At 35.2% G+C, this 20,155-nt stretch overlaps 2 protein-coding genes across 2 annotated transcripts in view; both read right to left on the reverse strand.

Annotated features, from left to right (window-relative positions):
• LOC109586208 (uncharacterized) overlaps positions 1 to 6,230 on the reverse strand; it is a 9,273-nt gene extending 3,043 nt beyond the window's left edge. Inside the window, exons 1-7 of the mRNA XM_020002383.1 lie at positions 5,965 to 6,230; positions 5,784 to 5,831; positions 4,179 to 5,095; positions 4,039 to 4,066; positions 3,776 to 3,907; positions 2,896 to 3,012; positions 319 to 450 (exon numbers count right to left, since the gene is read on the reverse strand). Of these exons, the coding sequence (XP_019857942.1) occupies positions 319 to 450; positions 2,896 to 3,012; positions 3,776 to 3,907; positions 4,039 to 4,066; positions 4,179 to 5,095; positions 5,784 to 5,831; positions 5,965 to 6,067 (1,477 nt within the window). The 5' untranslated portion in view covers positions 6,068 to 6,230. The remainder of the gene's footprint in view (positions 1 to 318; positions 451 to 2,895; positions 3,013 to 3,775; positions 3,908 to 4,038; positions 4,067 to 4,178; positions 5,096 to 5,783; positions 5,832 to 5,964) is intronic.
• Positions 6,231 to 6,636: 406 nt separating this feature from the next.
• The window catches only part of LOC100636847 (NEDD4-like E3 ubiquitin-protein ligase WWP1), a 14,615-nt gene continuing 1,096 nt past the window's right edge, over positions 6,637 to 20,155 (reverse strand). The window contains exons 3-15 of the mRNA XM_020002382.1: positions 19,887 to 20,121; positions 18,569 to 18,707; positions 17,907 to 18,108; positions 17,223 to 17,325; positions 15,641 to 15,712; positions 14,894 to 15,142; positions 14,547 to 14,680; positions 13,702 to 13,842; positions 13,357 to 13,477; positions 12,728 to 12,832; positions 7,637 to 7,733; positions 7,430 to 7,502; positions 6,637 to 7,082 (exon numbers count right to left, since the gene is read on the reverse strand). Of these exons, the coding sequence (XP_019857941.1) occupies positions 6,983 to 7,082; positions 7,430 to 7,502; positions 7,637 to 7,733; positions 12,728 to 12,832; positions 13,357 to 13,477; positions 13,702 to 13,842; positions 14,547 to 14,680; positions 14,894 to 15,142; positions 15,641 to 15,712; positions 17,223 to 17,325; positions 17,907 to 18,108; positions 18,569 to 18,707; positions 19,887 to 20,121 (1,771 nt within the window). The 3' untranslated portion in view covers positions 6,637 to 6,982. The remainder of the gene's footprint in view (positions 7,083 to 7,429; positions 7,503 to 7,636; positions 7,734 to 12,727; positions 12,833 to 13,356; positions 13,478 to 13,701; positions 13,843 to 14,546; positions 14,681 to 14,893; positions 15,143 to 15,640; positions 15,713 to 17,222; positions 17,326 to 17,906; positions 18,109 to 18,568; positions 18,708 to 19,886; positions 20,122 to 20,155) is intronic.

Below are 20,155 nucleotides of genomic sequence, written 5' to 3' on the forward strand. Positions count from 1 at the left end.
GAGAGAGAGAGAGAGACTGATTAGTACAATGAACATTAAGTGTACACAGGAAAAAGAGAGCCATTAGTACTTTTGATCATGTAGTCACATAAATATATTAATTTTTTGTTATATTTGGGTTGATATGCTCAAAAAATTCAACATGAGAATGCTATTTTACTTTTTCTTCAAAACTAGAGCAAAGCACAATATGTGAACAATTTAAGGACAAATTAACACGAAGTCCCTTTAAATGTGAAAATAAAAAAAACGGAGATTTAAAAATAGGATCAGAGATTGAGCAAGAAGAGAGAGAGGAAGAGAGATAGAGAAACTAACATCTTTCTCTTGTAATCTCGGGGGACCATCTACAAGAACAGGTTACATTCATAACCCAGGAAGGTCTGAATGGAATAATAAGTGTACCATATTGATCAACAGTACTGGGGAGGAACTGGATCCTGAACGGAACTAGAGGGAGGGAGAGAGAGAGAGAGGAAGGGAGTATAAAAATAACAAGTGATTAACACAAATTACATAATGACTATCATATTGTTCTGATATAAAAAGGGAAGCGACTATGAATGTACATGTACATGTACATGTATAAATTTTGAAAATTCAACTCAATGCATTTACATGGTAAAATACCTATTTTATTCATAATATTATTATACAGTACTTAAATGCACATTTCTTGCATTTTATCATCTAACATGTATTAGGCTGTCTTTTATGTCTTTAGTACAAGTATACACTATTAGTATAGTCATGTACTGTAACTTAAATGTATAATATACAAATGTACATGCACAGCTATCAACGGATTAAAAATTATTTGGAAATATCGTCACGGTTCATAATAATAAAAAAAGATGATATATTATGAGAGATCAATAGAGAAAAGGACAAGAGGTTTGCTTGCATGTGACTGAGGCAGTACATCGTGTCCATTGACACGAGTCAATGAGACACAGCATTGATAATTAACGTGTGAGCAAGTCCTGATACAAGATATTATATAATAACTGGACTGGAACACACACACACACACCAGTACATGTATATACTTAATGAGAGATGGTACTGGTAGTTATTAGTTAAGTGGAAAGATATAGTCTCTCTTAATGGACACTCTCTATAGCGTACACCTCCATTTAACGGACAGGACCTAGTGTACCAATTACATTCCTTACTGTATAAAATAACTTATAAAAATGTCCATTATATGGAGGTTACATCCAGTTACATAGAAGCTGGTATATCAACACTGATGTGTACAAAAGTACAACAAACAATTGTGTAGTTAATACTAACATACTAACAGGTACAAATTAAGTTATGAGAGAAAAAAATTGAGAAAAAACAGAAGATTTTTTTTAATGATGTACATGCACATATGAGAGGAAACAAGATGATAATTGGCAAGGAAAAAAGTGAAGGATGAAAAATATGTTTGAAATTAAAGTTAAAGGATTCTGCATACACACAAATACATACCTGACATGGATATAAAGAGGCAATAGAATAAGAAATAAAGAGATGCTCAACAAATAACACAAAGCATAAACAAACAAAGCTAATCGTAATTATTATGGTCTAAGTTCCCCACCCAATATAGGCTCAGTCCACACCACATCATAATGAATCACAGTGTCACACTAAAAGCTAAAACAGTCTATGGCCCCTTTGATCCTTCAATTACGTACAAACTGTTGTGTCAAGCCTCTCTCATCACTGCATGAGCTGTCTAGCATGAGTATATACACAGATATATATACAATGATAATGGTAGGTAGGTTATGAACAATATTTATATCTGGTTTGTAAGTCAACAAGTAAAGAAACAATTAGACACTAGGATATAGTAATGGAGTGAGAGAAATCTAGTTTGGAATGAGCTCATTGTATCTTAATATGGGACCTGCTAACACAATGACGTATTATTATTATTATAAAAAACAGAGAGAGAGAGAGAGTGAGTGAGAGTGAAGGTCACGTAGAAATGAGACGTTTAATAAAATATGATTATGTACATGTATATTTTTAGAATTATTTGCAATACAGCAAATTGCAATAATAATTACATTACTACAATTAATAATTAATATAAACTCTCTCCTTCCTAATCATAATTGGCCCCTTCCTTTTAGCAGAGACACAAAATAAACTAATACTAAGTAAGATGCACATGTACATGTACATGTATGTGTGTAGCAATCACTGTAACAATAATAAATGTGATTACGTAATACTTTATTAAATGAAAATTCATCTTGTAACTATATTGAAGCTTTCAAATAATTAATCATAAAATTATACTTGTACATGTACGTTTACATGTACATGTACACGCATAAATTTAAAGCATAACAGCATACAGATATATGAATCCTTCAAATACAATGAGGTGGGAAGATGCGACCATTACATGTAACATGTTAAGATCACATGAGCCACTAGTGCCCACTAGGGAACCATCATTTAGATACTGCATATGCCCACACTGTTAGAAGTGTGACCATCAACAATACACCAGAACTGATAATATCAGCTGAGAGGTTCATGTAATCAACCACTTGATTGATAAACACTTATAAGAGACACAATTTACACTATACACACAAATGAGGGCATTACATGTATACAAACTTAATGCATGATTCCTTGTTTTTAATGTACAGACTAGCTTCTATATAATGGACACTTTGGGTCAAGAAAGTGTCTCTGTTATACAGAGGTGTCCTTTATGTGGAAGTTATTTTATACAGTAAGGAATGTAATTGGTACACTAGGTGCTGTCCATTAAATGGAGGTGTACGCTATAGAGAGTGTCCATTAAGAGAGGCTATACTGTATGCATGTCAATTAATGTACATGTACATTTACTCTTTCTTTTCTCTCTTTCTCTCTCACCTTCTGTAATTTCAAATTGAACTAGCTTTGCTGTTTCTACTCCACTCGATGTCCTTCCAATTATCATCACAGTATGGATCCCCTGAGATAGATTGTGGAGTAAGAGTGGACTAAGAGCTGAGAGAGAGGGGGGAGGGAAAGAAAGGGGGAAGGGAGGGAGAGGGGGAGGGAGAGAGGGGGGAGGAGGGAGGGAGAGGGAGAGGGAGAGAGAGGGAGAAAGAGAGAAGGTAGAATGAGAAAGAAAAAAGAATTTAATGATTAAAATTTAAAGACAGTAGTCTGACCCCACCACCAGGCTCTACAAATAATAAGGAATCATTCACCATAGCTAACAATAGGATGACCCAATATCCATCAGCTGAACTATGTAACATAAAAAAACTCCCAACACAATTACATGTACATGTATATACACATATACATTTTATATTATTTTGAGGCTCCATCTGTTAGATGAGAAAGAGGAGGCACTAGATAGCAAATGAATTAGGCAGACACTTAAAGCTACATAGCATGAAGCCGGTTTGTGTACATAGAGACAAGAAATACCCAGTACGATAGGAAGGCTATATCTTATTATGATAATATTCCATTAATAAGCTATGTTTATTTGTAAAGGTAGTATTAGTCAGATCTTGAAGACATGTGTCTTGATATGTTTCTAGGACAGGACTAGGGCAGATATTAGTCTATTGATATAGTAGTGATGGAGACAGGCTACATGTAGAAATACTACCAGCTAATGCAATAATGAAGGCTCTACATTGCTAAGAAGAGAAAGGATTACCAATGACCAAGCAGATACCCACCACTAACTACCATGTTATATTAGGATTACAGTATAAAATGACACTAACTATTACTTGTAGTGTGCTCTTACTGTATTGAAGGATGTGGTTGCTTGAATTGAAGTGAAGATACCTATAAGACAAGTCCGTGTTGCTTGATAGGGTAATATTAACGTAATTGTCATGTTGATCAGGATAGACTACAGTAGCTGTAGCATTAAGGACTATATGGGAGAAAGATAGAGAAAGAGGGGGGAAAGGGAGAGAGAAGAATTTATGTAAATAAAGATATGATAAAGAGAAAAGATAATTTGAGATTGAACTAATATTGTACTATGTACATGTACATACATACCTGCCAAACTTTGGTCATTGGACAAACACTAAAGAAGAGATTGAGAGAGAAAGAGATAAAATAAAACAAAATTGTATCAAGGAAGGAAGAAATTAAAGAAATACACATACATGTACATTAATTGCACTCTCCCATCTCACCTTCTTATCGTTATTATTAATGCAGTTCCTACACATCCTTTGGTTCCTTGCTCTCTTACATTGGCCAGTCCCATTAATGCAACTACACTCCAGACACTCCCTCTTATCCCTTAAGCTCCACCCACTAAAAACGGCCGAGGCAAGACTTGACACGAGATTAACATTAGCGTCCTTGGCAGCATCTAGCGACCAAACCCCGCCCCCAATGCTAAGCGATAAATCGATGTAAGACGAAAGCGTATTTCCATGAGATGATGTGATTTTGACGGGGGCTTTTAGGATTTTGTAACCACGATCACTAGCATTGAAAACGGTGTACGAATAATTATAGAATCCAAGAGGGATCACGCTCTGGTTGCTAGGATACAGCGAGAAGTTTGTCACGACGTCTAATGAGGCACCACTCCGACCAATCAGATCGCTCAGAAGAGGAAGCGTGAGGTCGTGGTTTTGAGCTAGTACGGTTCGCCCAGTGTCAGCCCCAAGTATGAATGCTTTCTTTACTGAAGGGGAATTTCGAAAAGGAGCATTATCTAATGCAAATTTAAGAGCATCAAAGCCGTCTCCTATGAACCCATTTTTCTTGACTTCTCTCCGAGCCTGGACTATATCGGAAATAAAAAATGAAGAGTTCCATAGCAACCGTGGTTGAATATCGAGGCCACGCCCACCAAACTGGACAATGCTAAAACGATTCCGATTGGTTGCATTGGAGCCGATTCCTTCTGCCTTGAGGTGGTTGTCGATTTTCTCTGCTAGTATCTGAATCCATCGCTGAGGCATTGTTCTTGAGTTTGATATGACGAAGCAGATGTCCATGGAATCAATTGGAGGAGAGAAAGGAGAAGGAGAGAGGGAGAGATGAGGATACTCTGATGAACTAGGAGGAATATGTATACCAGAACTGGTTGTACAACCTAGGAGGGAAGAGAGGGAGAGAGAGAGGGAGGGAGAGAGGGAGGGAGAGAGGGAGGGAGAGAGAGAGGGAGGGAGAAAGAGAGAGGGAGAGAGAGAGAAAGAGAGAGGGAAGGAGAGACAGAGAGAAAGAGAAAACATATTCAATGTACATTGGTAGCACAGCTCATAATATTAATCCATGCTGTATTATTAAGATTCTAATACACCAGTAGCAAAGTATACAGATAGGAGAGGATAAGTAAACAATGTGGTCTCATTTATCCTTTCACAATATGAGAGAGATAAAGAGCCAAGTAATAATAATAACAATAATACAGATAAAATTAATGTACAAGTACTAAAGACCCATTGACAGCCATTAAGAAACAGCACAATAATGATAATGCGTAATAATGTTAGTTTGAATGTATGGAGCCTCTATTGTGCATACAGGCAATAGCACACAGTGCTAATAAATGTATTAGTAGGATATCATATTATTGTATTGCATGAGTGTGGTAGCTGGGTTGGAGAGGGAATGTGTGTTTGTTTCTTGGACTGTGTGTGAGGGAATCGAGAAAAGGTATTTCAGTATCAATCATGTGCTAAAAGACTAACCAATGACACGGTATGCTGCACTTGAGGATTAATAAAAATAATCAAATTTATTGAAATATTAGTATCTTTTTAAAAATCTCTCTACTTTACCTGTTGCTTCTGCTGATCTCTTTGCAATTTTAATAGTTCTATTAGTACCTTTAAATAAAGAAAACAAGGAGATAAAACCAACACATTATCAGTCAAATTTAACAAAAATAATCACTACAACTTCTGTGGACAGCAAAAACTCAAAAACCTGCATGCGTATTTATATCAGTTTTACACTCACTTGGTATCTCATTGGAGCTAGTATGGGCCCTTCCTATGCTGGAGGCAAGGATACAAGATGAAGAGAGAAGAATTGACAAGAGCAATGTGGCACAGAGCCTCATCTTAAGTGCTGCAGTCTATGCTGTAAGGTAGGCTGGAGTACAGTGAATTAGCTCGTTAGTAAAACTCGCGGATGGAGAAAAAAGTGAGCGAAGTTGCAGTTGTTCTTTTGTGAAGAGTATGAAATGAGGAGAGAGAGATTGGTCTTGACTGTCTCGAGATTGAACTGTGAGATCTAGCAAGCGCCAAAAAACTGTTTTTATACACACAGGCGCAGAGCAGGCCATCCAGCCACACCTATAAACCCAGTTTACATAGTGCATTATGCCAGTGTTTTGATGTTGATTGCTATTATCATTACCGCCTTGCTATTATTATTCTGATTAATTTTAGAAATGAAAGAAAGAGAAATACATCGGCACTTCCAATAAATAATGTCAGTATAATAATCATGAATTAGCTGGATACATGAAAAGACAATGAATGATAATAGACACTACTGTAGTAGACACACGCAAGAAATGGAGAGAGAAAGAAAGGCAAGTTTCTAGACAGAGAAAGAAGTCCTACATCAATGCGCTATTTTAATTATAACTTTCTTGCTTTAGTTCATCATTCTGACTATGATTAATTTGCTAGTGTATAATTATAGTCATTTTAGAAAACGAAAGAATACAAAACACTAATAAACACAAACACATTCAGACAATAAATAGAGAGAGCAGCACGTACAAGTACAATCAATAGCAACACAAGAATACCCACAATAGAGTAATACTAAAATTACACACATACACAAATACATGCACACATACACAATCACATAAAGAGAGTTAGAGACTATAATATATATTCTCTATCGTCTTCTCTCCTCTCATTATTATTATATAATACATAGATGATCATAATAAAATTATTGTTAAATAATAAAACTTTGTGAGATTTCTATTTCTTTATCATGGACTCGTTGGCTTTTATTATTCTTGCCCGAATCCTTCAGTTTCTTCAATGGCAAACAAAAGCTTCTCCTTGAGCTGGTCATAACTTTTATATGGAGGAAGATCTAATCTATTGAAACTGTAGGGAAGAGGGAGGGAGAGAGAGAGGGGGGTAGAAATTAAAATGAGAATAAGTGGAAAAGAAAGCTACTTTAAAAGGAAGAGTTGCTGCAGTCCAGTTAAGGAGCACGTAAATAAATTTTATTTTAATTTTAAAAATCATCAAAATTACATGCCATATGATAACAATACCACCTCAGAAAGGCAATACCAAAATCAACTTAAGTATATCAAGTATCAACTGTACATGTACATGCATAAAGCATACACATGTACATGTACAAGTACATGTATGCATAGATGATACTTAATTGGTATGTGACAGTGTGACTCAAGACTAAATGTACTGGCTGTGTTTATACTCACCAGGTATGGCTCCTAGGCAGCCAGGTTTCTTTACCAACTCTATCAATGCAAAACTTTTGAGGACCATTGCTTCCTGCAATAAAAGGAGTATTATTATCATTAAAGTAAAGAAAAAAGAGAGAGAAAGAAAGGACATTAAAGAATGAAAAGAATTAAAAACAATATTGATAATCAGTACACAGTGTATATGTGTGTATTGTTACAGACCCATTAGTTCCACGAATCCACCAACTGGGAGACGACAAGTACCAGTGACAAACTGGAGGAGCCTAACCCTCTTCTCATTATCCATCTCTCTAACAGTCTGAAGGGAGAGGGGGAGAGAGGGGGAGGAAGGGAGAGAGAGAGAGAGGGAGGGTGAGAGAGAGAGAGGGGGAGAGAGGGAGAGAGAGAGAGAGATGAAGATAAAAGTGAGCAGACAAATTTAAAAAAACAGAAAGGGAACAATGACATGATTAAATTAAATCACTACCAAAAATTAATTTCCAACTTGTACATGTACGACCATCACCTATTTTTAAAAATACACGTACACATACACAAAGCACAAACGAAAAAAATATACCAAAACTTAAAAGTGACACAACTCTGATTAATACACGAGAGCGTGACCAACACACTCTTTAATACGATGTTATACAACAAGTCATAAATATGGAACTATATTTGATGAAAAACATGTACATGTAGAAAAATACATTTACGTGTTGGAAAACAAAGGAGAGGAGCTGAAACAACAATTACAAAAGAAATCACATCTGAAAAATGTACGAAAATGCATATATGTACATGTACATGTACACAAGACAAAAAATGTGCAAATTACATGTACGATGACAATTGCTAAAAATAGCGTGATTCTCACACCCTAGGATATAATAAATATAAATGTTGTGCAACAAGTTGTAAATATGGAACTAAATGTAAAATAACAGAATCAGATTTATAAAATATTTCTTATCGTATTGGAAAAGTGCATGTACATATTGAAACCTAATATCATTGAAGCAATTAAAATGTAAGCCACACCTAATTTAAAGGATGAACAAACACGTATATTTACAGTGGACATGCATAACATATTTGTGGAAAGGTTCATTTCGCAATGGCAACTTACATGTAATTTAATTTTAAAATATTTCCTGAGTAAGCAAAATCCAAAGATACAAAAATGTATACATACATGTACACAATACATGTACCTTAATCAACACCTCATACATGTACATGTACTACATGTAAAAGATACATGTATATGTATACAAGTGTACATGTACATGTACACGTGTTATTACATTCATTTTCTATTTACACTGCAAATGAGGTGTGACAAATTAAATCCACAACCAATTCCTCCTTTGTAAATATAAAAATACACAATTACGTGTCCATGTAAATATGTACATGTACACGTACGCATGTACACGTAATCAGGATCTAAATCAAAAGTAATCATTAATCATTTTCAACATCCAGGTACAATAATAACTTTTAATAACCATATCTGACTCCGCCCGATGATGCAATGATGATGCAATCGCTTCGCGGGAGCTCTCCCAGAACAATATAGGGACATGCATTAATTAGAAAATAAAACAGGAAAACGACTAGTACTACATGTACATGTACGGTATAATAGAAACTTGATATCAGCATACAAAGAGATGTACTACATGTAAATACAAATGTACATGTACATGTACATGTACATGTACATGTACATGTACATGTATGTTAGCTCAATTATAAATGTTATATGAGCATAATTATATACTATGAAATAGTATATAATAGTATACAATCATAATGTACATTACAGACATAGTTTGCACGCAATGTAGTCATGTACATGTACATGTACATGTACATGTACATGTACATGTACATGTATGTGCGTACATGTACATGTTTACATGTATACTCTAATTGAGAAATCCAGCTTTTCTTAATTTGGTTGTTCTCTTATAAAAAACAGTCATTTCCTTATGCAACAAAAAACACTTCTAAAAACAATGTACATTGTACATGTACATGTAATGTACATGTACATTATATCAGCGTACAAAGAGATGTACTACATGTAAATACATGTACATGTACATGTATGTTAGCTCAATTATAAATGTTATATGATCATAACTATATACTATGAAATAGTCTATCAATCATGATGTACATTACAGGCATAGCTTGCACGCAATGTAGTCATGTACATGTACATGTGCATGTACGTGCACATGCATTCTAATTGAGATATCCAGTTTTTCTTAATTTGGTTGTTCTCTTACGAAAAAACAGTCATTTCCTTATGCCGCAAAAAAAAACATTTCTAAATACAATGCACATGTACATTGTATGTACATACATGCACATGTATATAATTAACAATGACATGTACAGCTAGTGGGGAGAACTCATTCCCAAGTAGAAGTGAATGACAGTATGAGGAGACACATAATTATTAATCAGTTTTCCAACAATAGAATTTAAAGTTGGTCCCATTGTTATATAGTTTACACAAGCACAAAAGTGTTAACCACAGTTTCATGCAACCCACGATAGCCTTTTACAAATACCTGAGTATAAAAGCACTTGGGTTAATATGAGGTCAAGCATTCAACTGTAGCAATTTCTTTTTTTAATAAAATTTTTGTAAGGGTCATTCTGGCCCTGCAGTATCAACTTTAATAGAATTTCAGCAAAAACTTCATTACACAAGAATAGATGCATACATGGTAAGCAGAAATCATCAATAATACATGTATTTGCATGTCCATCAATAGTTATACAGAGAGTATTACAGTAGATGAATATTAATGGAAGATGTACAGTATTAATGTACATCATCCACATGTACATGATTAACGGATGAGGTGTACAGTTACTGGGCAGAAAATGAGACTCATTTCCAAGTAGAAGTGAATGATAGTACGAGACACATTATTAATAATGAGCTTTCCAACAATAGGATTTCTGCAAAAACTTCATTACACAAGAAGAGATGCATACATAGAATGTACGAATCATCAATAATACATGTACATGTATTTGAATGTACATGTACATGTACGTTCTGTCAATAGTTAATAAGTTATACAGTTAGTATCAGATGAATATTAATGTGCAAGTGATAGGGAAAACACTGAATAGACCCAAAAAGGCTAACGATAATAATTATCATTAACATCATACACCAACAACACACAATTAAGAATACATGTACATGTAATTAAGAATACATGTACATGCATTGGAAGACAAAGGCTCTTATCACATTACCAGACCAGGAAGGCACCCAAAATGGGAAGGATACATAGAAATGATGATTGGAATGATCCAATCTCTGCCATTATCCTACAAACTGACAGTGACATTAACACTGGCTTCAGTTTAAATGAAGTGACTGGAGATTATTATGATTGCATAATAAGAATGAGGAAGCATTTATAGGGGGTCCTGTTAGGGGTGAAATTACAGGCTATACCAACAAGGGTCTGGCTACACCAACAAGGGGTCTGAGACACAATGTAAATCATGTAAATTTATCTGTAAATATAATGTACATGTACTAAGTATTGCAAACTATCAAGTCAATACAATTCAGGCACTATAAAATTTGAGACACTATGTACATGTACACATACTACAGTGTAAGTTATAATAATTATTTTGGTGTAAGAAAGTGTCTCTGTTATACAGAGGTGTCCTTTATGTGGAGGTTACTTTATACAGTAAGGAATGTAATTGGTACACTAGGTGCTGTCCATTAAATGGAGGCCTACGCTATAGAGAGTGTCCATTAAGAGAGGCTATATTCAATAAAGATACGACAGTGGATTATCAACAATACAATCCATAGCGATAACAATTGATGATTAAACACTGCCGAGGATAAATAAATAAGAAAAATTGAAGTTAAAGTATGTTAATTGGTACGAACACCTCCCTTGCTAGCTCAAACTTGGACCTTAATTTTATTCGTAATTCCTATAACTTGATTATACATGTGTAGCTGGTCACAAGGTTTTGACTGGTAAAACGGCAAACAATTGCTTAGCACAAAGTGATCAAATAATCACAACGATTCATCAGAATTAATTACAAATGTACAGTCAAACCTCTCTTAAGGTGGGTTCTCAATATGACGCATTGTTTTTCACGCACTAGCGTCATGACCAGAAGTGCTGTATAAACCAACGGGAGTGTGCGTCAATGCGTCAGAATAGAAATGTTTTTTAATCTGACACATTGATGCATACTCTCATTGGTTTATACAGCACTTCTGGTCGTGATGGACGTGCATGCGTCATATTGAGAACCCACCTTAAGAAGGACACCTGTGGGCCAGCCATCACTGTCCTTTATACGGAGGTGTCCTTAAATCGGAGGTTATCCCATGCTAATCAGACCAGAAAATCTGCCATTTTCTTGATGCGCGTTAATTAGAAAATCCGTTGTGTGGGGCCGTGTCCGTCTGTTGGAGGTTAATTTGTACACATGTAGATGTGTGGGGACAGTAAATCTCGTCCGTTATACAGAATAGAGAGGTTCCGCTATACAGAGGCTCTTTTATACACTACCCAATGGCCTTATGGCCGGACAAGAGCAACTGTACGTTATAGAGATGTGTCCGCTAATTGGGGGTTCATTTTAGAGAAGTTTGACTGTATATCACAAGATTCACTGCCATTCAAAAATGAATATTTTGTCACTGTGTGTCATGTACCGTAGATCAGAAAGTAGTGTGGTAGACAATTTTTGAGTTTTAAAATTGTGCTGTGATTTAATTTTTACTACATAAGACTGTGTCATGTATTATTAAATGTGGCATGTAATTATATGGGTAATTTAATTTTTTTGCGAAATTCTAATCCAGTAAAATTAAAATCACAGTAAAAATTTCCAGATAGACGGTATATTATACAGTACATACTACATTATCATGTATATGTACATGTATTATAATAAAATTTTTGGAGATCAAATCAAATAAAAATGGCACACTTGAGGACCGCTAAGCTAAATACATGTACATGTATGTAATGCAGCAATCTGATTGGTCAATTGCAAATACATGTATGTATGGTAGAATTAATAATGTATAATCATTAGATTTTACTTATATTCAAAAATAAACATGTCACTGTGTGTCATGTATATGTATAATAATTAAATTTCGGGAGTTCAATTAAAAATAGAATATTTAAAGACAACTAAGCTAAATACGAGGGACCAAAAATCTACTAAACTCCCTCTAGATCTAAGAGTGATCATTTCTTTAATATTTGAATGACTTACTTGCCAGAACCATTGTATTTGTTTGGTTCCTCTGGTATAGTTCCGATATATTGTGTTCCTCTCCCACTCATTGACATCAATCTCCTGCATACCACACAACATGAGCTGGGGAGAGAGAGAGAGGGAGGGGCAATTAAATAAGAATCATATTAAGAATTAAGACTCATGTATACATGTAATACAGTACATTTGCAATTGTACATGTATTTCAGGGTTTCCTGCAGAGTTTAGCATAATGCTTAATTGCTTAGTTTTTGTGAGTAGATTTTAAAGTTGCACAAAAATCAGGCCAAAGCCACTTGTACATGTACTATAGTACAAGGTCTTTTGGCCAAATTTTGCCAAAAATGAAAAGGAAAGATTCTCCCCTTTTGACATTTTTTTCTTATGCATAAACAGGCTCTTATGTTGTGTAGAAATTTTGAACTGATTCCGATTAAAATTGGATTTCTTATGAAGTTTTGAAGTTGCTTCAAAATCGAGCCACAGAACCTGAACTACATGCACATACATTTTGCTTCATTATTAGCTACAGTACATGTACATGTACATGGTCAATAATTATTTTTAACAATCCAACAATTAATTTAATTACACGTCTAATTAAATTTATTATTATTATTATTTACTTCCAATTCTCTTTCATCAAATATGCTGATCCATTCAATAGGGACCACCTCCTCAAATCCCTCCATGAAGGATTTCGTTTGGTCCTTCACGCCTCTAGAGAACCGCCACTGAAGCACCAAACTATAATAATGATAATAAGAGGAAGGAACATGTAGATCATGATACTTTCATAAATATATTTTTATTATTTTTTGCTGTAATGTTCAATTGCCACTCGTGGCCATAAATTCAAAACCAGCACCAATTGTTATAATGTACTGTACATGTACATGTACATGTATAGCTACAGCACATTCAATGTACATATACATGCATAAAAATACAGAGTGGAAGGTGTGGCTTACTCAATATATTCATGTTTGTTCTCATCAGTGACCAGTTTATCAGCTCCTCCCTCAACTAGTTCATGACTGTTGACCACACCCAGTACATCATAATCTTGAGCAAAATACATCTCTAAACCACACTCCTCTATATTGTTATCCCTAATGGAGGGAGGGAGGGAGAGAGAGGGAGAGGGAGGGAGAGAGAGAGAGGGAGAGGGAGGGAGAGAGAGGGAGAGGGAGGGAGAGAGGGAGGGAGAGAGAGAGAAACAAGGAGAAAGGACATTAAAGATTGAAAAGATACAATTAAAAACAATATTGGTAATCTTTTATGGTCATTCAAAATACCAAGAACAACCTATTCTCACTTTTAACCAATATCAGTCTTACACTGCTGCTATAGTGTACACAATCAGAACTAATGCCCTGTAGTGTACAATTAGAACTAGTTTACATCAATGCTACAAGGCAGTTTAGCTTAATGTGGTGAAGGATTAACCAAATCAAAGGGGAGATTGTTTACCATCAAACAATACAATATCTAAAACTATTATATTCAATTCTATATACTTTGTATGTGTATAATATACCAAGAAAGATAACAATCTTTAAATGATATGTACACAATTACTGAAATATCTGCTTGAGGTGAAGCTAACAGAAATATAAGTAGTTAAGTACATGTGTACAAGAGCCATTATGCCAAAGAATTAAATATTAAACTTTAAAATTTAATATTAAATAATTAAATATTTAGTGCTTAAGCTACTGACTATTGTAACGTACATGTACATACCACCTTTTTATAGTACATGCATGTATAATAAATTTGATAGTTTTTAAAACTATTGTATTTCCAGACTCACCTAATCCAGACAAGTGAATTGTAGAATTCAGGATCAATGTGTTCCAAATCTTTGAGTGAGAGCTTCTTGTGTAGGAGTTGCTTATAGAAGGCCATACTGAAACCATTGTCTATGAACTTACCATGATATAGTGCCTGAAGGAGAGAGAGAGGGGGGGGGGAGAGAGAGAGAGAGAGAGAGAAATATCACACAAAAAGCACTATACTAGTATACACATGTAGTTACTTCTGCAATTATCAAAAAATTTTAAGGCTAAAAAAGAAATTTTTTTGTGCACTAAAAATTCCTAAAAATTAACCATAGTACCACACCCACAAAAAAAATCAAAACCCCGCCCCTCAAGTTACCATGGCAACAATGCGACCAATGAAACGGAAGTATTGAAGATGTTCGGGATTAACGCCAGAAGCTGGGTTGATCTGTAGCTGATAATTCTTGTCACCGACATATTCAAATAGACAATACATTGGGTTTAACATTTGATGGGAAAGATGGAAGAACCATTCTCTGGCCACGCCCCCGTAATCAAGCCCCTCCTCCCCACGAAACATGATGTAGAGTCGCCGCCTTAAGTCTTGAGACTGAAACCTCATCACCTGAAAATAATAATAATAATAATAATAATAATAATAATAATAATAATAAGAGTACATAATACTAAACTAAAAGTACCATAATTACTGTACATCACTATATGGACTATTGACATTTAAAATGCGGACAACTCAAGAAATTGAAGTCGGAATCAGCTCAAACTTTCTACACAGCATAAGGACATCAATATGTATCAAAAAATGTAATAAAAATTTGGGGTGATTTCGGAGCCATTTTTCGGAAAAAACCATGGGCTATAGCCTTGGGTATTTTTCAAAAATTGGCCTTTTTCTTAAAATGGCCGTAACTTGAATATATTAAGTCGGAATCTGCTCAAACTTTCTACATAGCATAAGAACATCAATATGTATCAGAAAATGTAATAAAAATTTGGGGTGATTTCGGAGCCATTTTTCAGAAAAAACCATGGGCTATACCTTGGGTATTATAATACATTCATTATTATCATCATTAATATTATTATTAATATTATTATTTACTTGTTGGAATGAGTCTTCAAAGATTGTGTCACGAGAGCAGTGGATCTTAATGTGCTGAGGCAATGCATTGTTCTATAATAATAAATAAATAAAATCAAAAATTACATGCACATGTACATGTACAATTACTCAATATAAGTAATAATTTAATTCATAATACAAGCATTAATATGCACATCCATATATGTACATGTACACGTACATGCAGTCAATCACATACATGTACATGTATTATCATAATTAATTATTATCATACACAGGTGTACATGTACATGTATTTCCCTTATTACATCATTATCATGTGTACATGTATCAGATATGGAAAGTGACAGAAAATATCGATTAAGATAAGACTGAGCTTGAGTGTCATTACATAAGAATAGGAAGGAAGAGAAACAACATGTGACACATAAGGAGAGCCATGTGACATACCATATGCCATTAAATGACTACATATACATGTATACAGTCAAACCTGCTATTGTGGACACTCTAAAATAAGGACACCTCTATAATGAGGACAGGTAGTATCAGTCCCAATACAATAGTAACGTGTATTAATGAACCTCTGAAATAAGGACACCTCTTTAATAAGGACAGTTTTATTGGATCCCAAGGTGTCTGGAATAGACAGGTTTGACTGTACATGTACATATATAAGAATAATGTACACGAAGAGATTATTAAAGATAACAGATACATGTACATGTACGTGGTTACTAAACAATGAAAGAAATACACAGCAAGAATAAGATTATATAGTTTCGCTTGTGGTGAGCACTAATTAGAATAACAAATACGAATTTAAAATAGTAAAAATGATCATGAAGCACTCTTTGCCTTATTTTCACGTTATTTCTGCATGAGGGGAAGGAAGGTAGAGGGTCCTTGAGTCATTCATGGTTGGGGTCAAGCACTTCTGATTTGCTCATTTAATAACATTAAACTTAAACATAACTTTATTATACATTATTTTTGGCTTAAGCTACAAGTACAAGCACTTTTGTATTGTTTCAAATACATGTACTTTAAAAGGCTTGAAGTTGATGAGTGCCAGCTGTGTTTTCAATATACTTTATCATTTGTTTATAGACTTATCAGTTTTGGCATTCGTTTTTCTTTTGTTCTGATTTGATATGCCTTTTCTTGTGTTTCAGTGTAAACGAGACCCTTATCGGACTAAAAATATATCCGTTTTACTTTAAAATATATCCGTTTTACTTTAAAATATATCCGTTTTACTTTAAAACGTAGTCGTGTAAACCAGGCCTCAGTTATTTGTGCTTAAGCTATAAACTAAAACTTAAAACAACACCAACCCTGCATGGTGTCAGTACATTATAGAGTGAAAGAAAGATGAAGATGATTGAGAGAGAGAGAAAAGTTCAAAGGAGTTATAACAAAATGTGAACAAAAAGAAAACAATTAAAACAAGAATGCCTACATACGCCTTTCAACAACAAAGAGAAATGGAAAATCAAAACTTGTACACGTACATGTGTATGTTAACATTAAAATTTTTCATAGTCATACAGAAATTTAAATGCAATATGCACGTGCATGTACATGTACATGTACTTACCGAGCACAATGTTCTAAAGTGACCGACTTTCCATTTAAAGCTCCTCTCGTACTGCATGGCCACACCGTACTGACCAATGGGACCACCTCCTTTACCATCATCACTGTATCATTAAAAAAAGAAAAATAATGCATAATTCTAAAAATACATTGCACATGTAATTAAATTAATGAAGAAAAGGTAGTTATATGCATGTACATCTGTTAAGCTCCAAATTTTTATGACCAAATCTAAAATCACAAAATACTATACAAGTCTCTTGCATGTGTTAGTCGATTTACAAAAAACATACATGTACATGTACATCTACGCTTGCGTAAAATTTTTTTGTGTTAGACTTTTGACAAATTTAAAAAGAATTCCAAACCGCAAAAAAGCAGTATTTACAACACATGCCGTATATCCTTAAATAAAAGCCAGATGCAAATAAACGCCGGGTAGCAATAAAATTGAACTATAAATACGCAAATCTAGTTATGAAATAACTCAGATGCTTTGTAGGTACTTCCTTAAGTTCCTGAAGTCATGCATAAGGACACGGGTTCGAATCCCGCTCTGGGCCTAAGTTTATTTTTTCAGTTTTTTTGAGGTCCAAATACCATTTTAGGAAATAGACGCCCGGGCTTTTATTTAAGGAAATACGGTACATTAAACCCTCCCTCTCTCTCTCCCTTCCCCTCTTACGCTGATTTTCTCGGGTCTTGAAAGGTAGTAGTTCTTGAGTTGTGATCCACGAAATACTTCACATTCTGCTCAGTGAACCTCATCTCCCATCCCAGTGGTAGAGGGAGCTGGTCCGTCATTGAGAGTCTGGGGTCCTCCCATTGGGTGGTCTTACTCTTGTGATTGACAAAATATACACGACCATTGGGTAGGAGCCTCTTTTCTGGAATATAATAATATACAAGAGATTACTAATAGTACACTAGCTGGATTAGATCACATGGAAATATACAAGAGATTACTAATAGTATACTAGCTCGATTAGATCACTTGGAAATATACAAGAGATTTCTAATAGTGGACTAGCTGAAATAAATATGTTGCACTAAAATATACAAGAGAATACCAATAGCACACTGATACATTGTAGATCACAAATAGCTAGTATACAGAAATATCCTGGAGTATGCTGATATACATTTATTATATAAAATAGGAAAAGCAGACGTACATGTACATGTACGGTGTACATGTACATGTACAATACATGTAAAAAAATTCAATCACAAGTACATGTACATGTAATTTTTTTTCAAAAATTATTCAACAGTATAACCCTTATTAATATCCCAAAAATGACACTAATAATATCCTAATAATATCCTAATAGTATACTGACTCACCCCAGTTATCAGGTAGTGGTGCAATGGCATTGTTCTTGGGGGGAGGGGCAGCAGTGGATGCTGAGTCAGCAGTACTGCCGGCATCAGGAGGACGAGAGGTACCCAGCAAGAACCGCTGGGAGTGCTGCTGACTCCTTTCCTGTACAATAGATACAATGTATAAATATTATGCACAGTATATATACATGTAGTATACATAATGTATAATATATTTAAAAAACAAATGTACATAGTACACACTGGCGGATACAGAAAAATTAAAAGGGGGATTCCATTTGACTTAAGTAGGCGTGGCTCATTAATTCTAATTATAATTTGGATGTGGCTCATCGATTTTAATTAATAAAATGGAGGAAAAGTGCTTCAAACTGGCTGAAAAGATACTGCAAAAAGACAACTTCTTCTGTCAAAGGGGGATGAACCCATGGAATCCCCCTAGATCTGGTACATGTACATGTACATGTATAGTATACATGTATAGTATGTAGTAGTATACCTTACTCTAAACATTAATGTCACAGTGCATGTACATGTACATGTATTATACGGTACATGTACATGTAATTCCAAAATTTGCACATAATTAGTACATGTACATCATTTAGTAGGAATCTATAAGAGTGTTAAATTTGGCAATTTGACTCAATCAATCCATTACAAAGACGTTTGGTGATTAAATTGGGAAGAATTTTGACCTTGAGCATGCTGCTAGTAGCCTGGTAGGGACTTAAAATTTAGTGAAAGGATTTAAATTCACCAAAAACTTGGCTCTATCAAATTATGTGCATGTACAGTACATACTACATAGAGTACTCCATTACATGTACATACATGTACATTCATACTACGTGTACATAGAGTACTCTATTACTTGTACAGTAGAAGGCGAAAAAAAGGATAAGTAGCAACAGTAGTACGCAGGTAGTGCGTAGGTAGTAATTTACTTCGTTACTCTTCGCTGCGCTACCCTCAGGAAGTACTGCGGTACTGCCCAGTCACATGTTCTGTAGTAGCAAGCGCTCACGCACTCTAGAGGCTCTCAAATGACTTGTGGATGCTTCTCTTGGCTGTCTGTGCTCTCCAAGTTCATCTCTATTGCTGCTCTTTGCTGTTAGAAGGCTGTTTAGGAGGCTTTTCGCCCGATTCACCGTAGAGCTACTGTCCTGCTTCTGACAACGTGCACTACTACCACTGGTGGGTTTGCGCATGCGCAACAAAAGAGTAGCGAACTACCTACGCAAAAGTAGAGTAGCTACTTATCTTTTTTTTCACACTGTACTGTACATACATGTACACACTACATAGAGTACTCCATTACTTGTAGATTAGCTGTAGTCCTCTCCTGCCATTGCTGATAGTTCCTCAGTGACTCTACTGTCGGTTTCTGCCAGGTTGTGGTCCGAGTGTTGTGATCAACAAAATAGACACGTCCCCTGGGGTCGGTCCTCCTCTCCCAGCCGGCAGGGAGGGGCTCTGGTCTCTCCCAACTGGTCGTACGACTGTTGTGATCTACGTAATAGGAACGACCCTGGGCATCCCTTCTCTCTTCCCACCTGAGGGAGAGAGAGAGGGAGGGAGGGAGAGGGA

This window comes from Amphimedon queenslandica, unplaced genomic scaffold, assembly GCF_000090795.2.
Source record: "Amphimedon queenslandica unplaced genomic scaffold, v1.1 AMPQUscaffold_12925, whole genome shotgun sequence".
Classification (NCBI taxonomy): Eukaryota; Metazoa; Porifera; class Demospongiae; order Haplosclerida; family Niphatidae; genus Amphimedon; species Amphimedon queenslandica.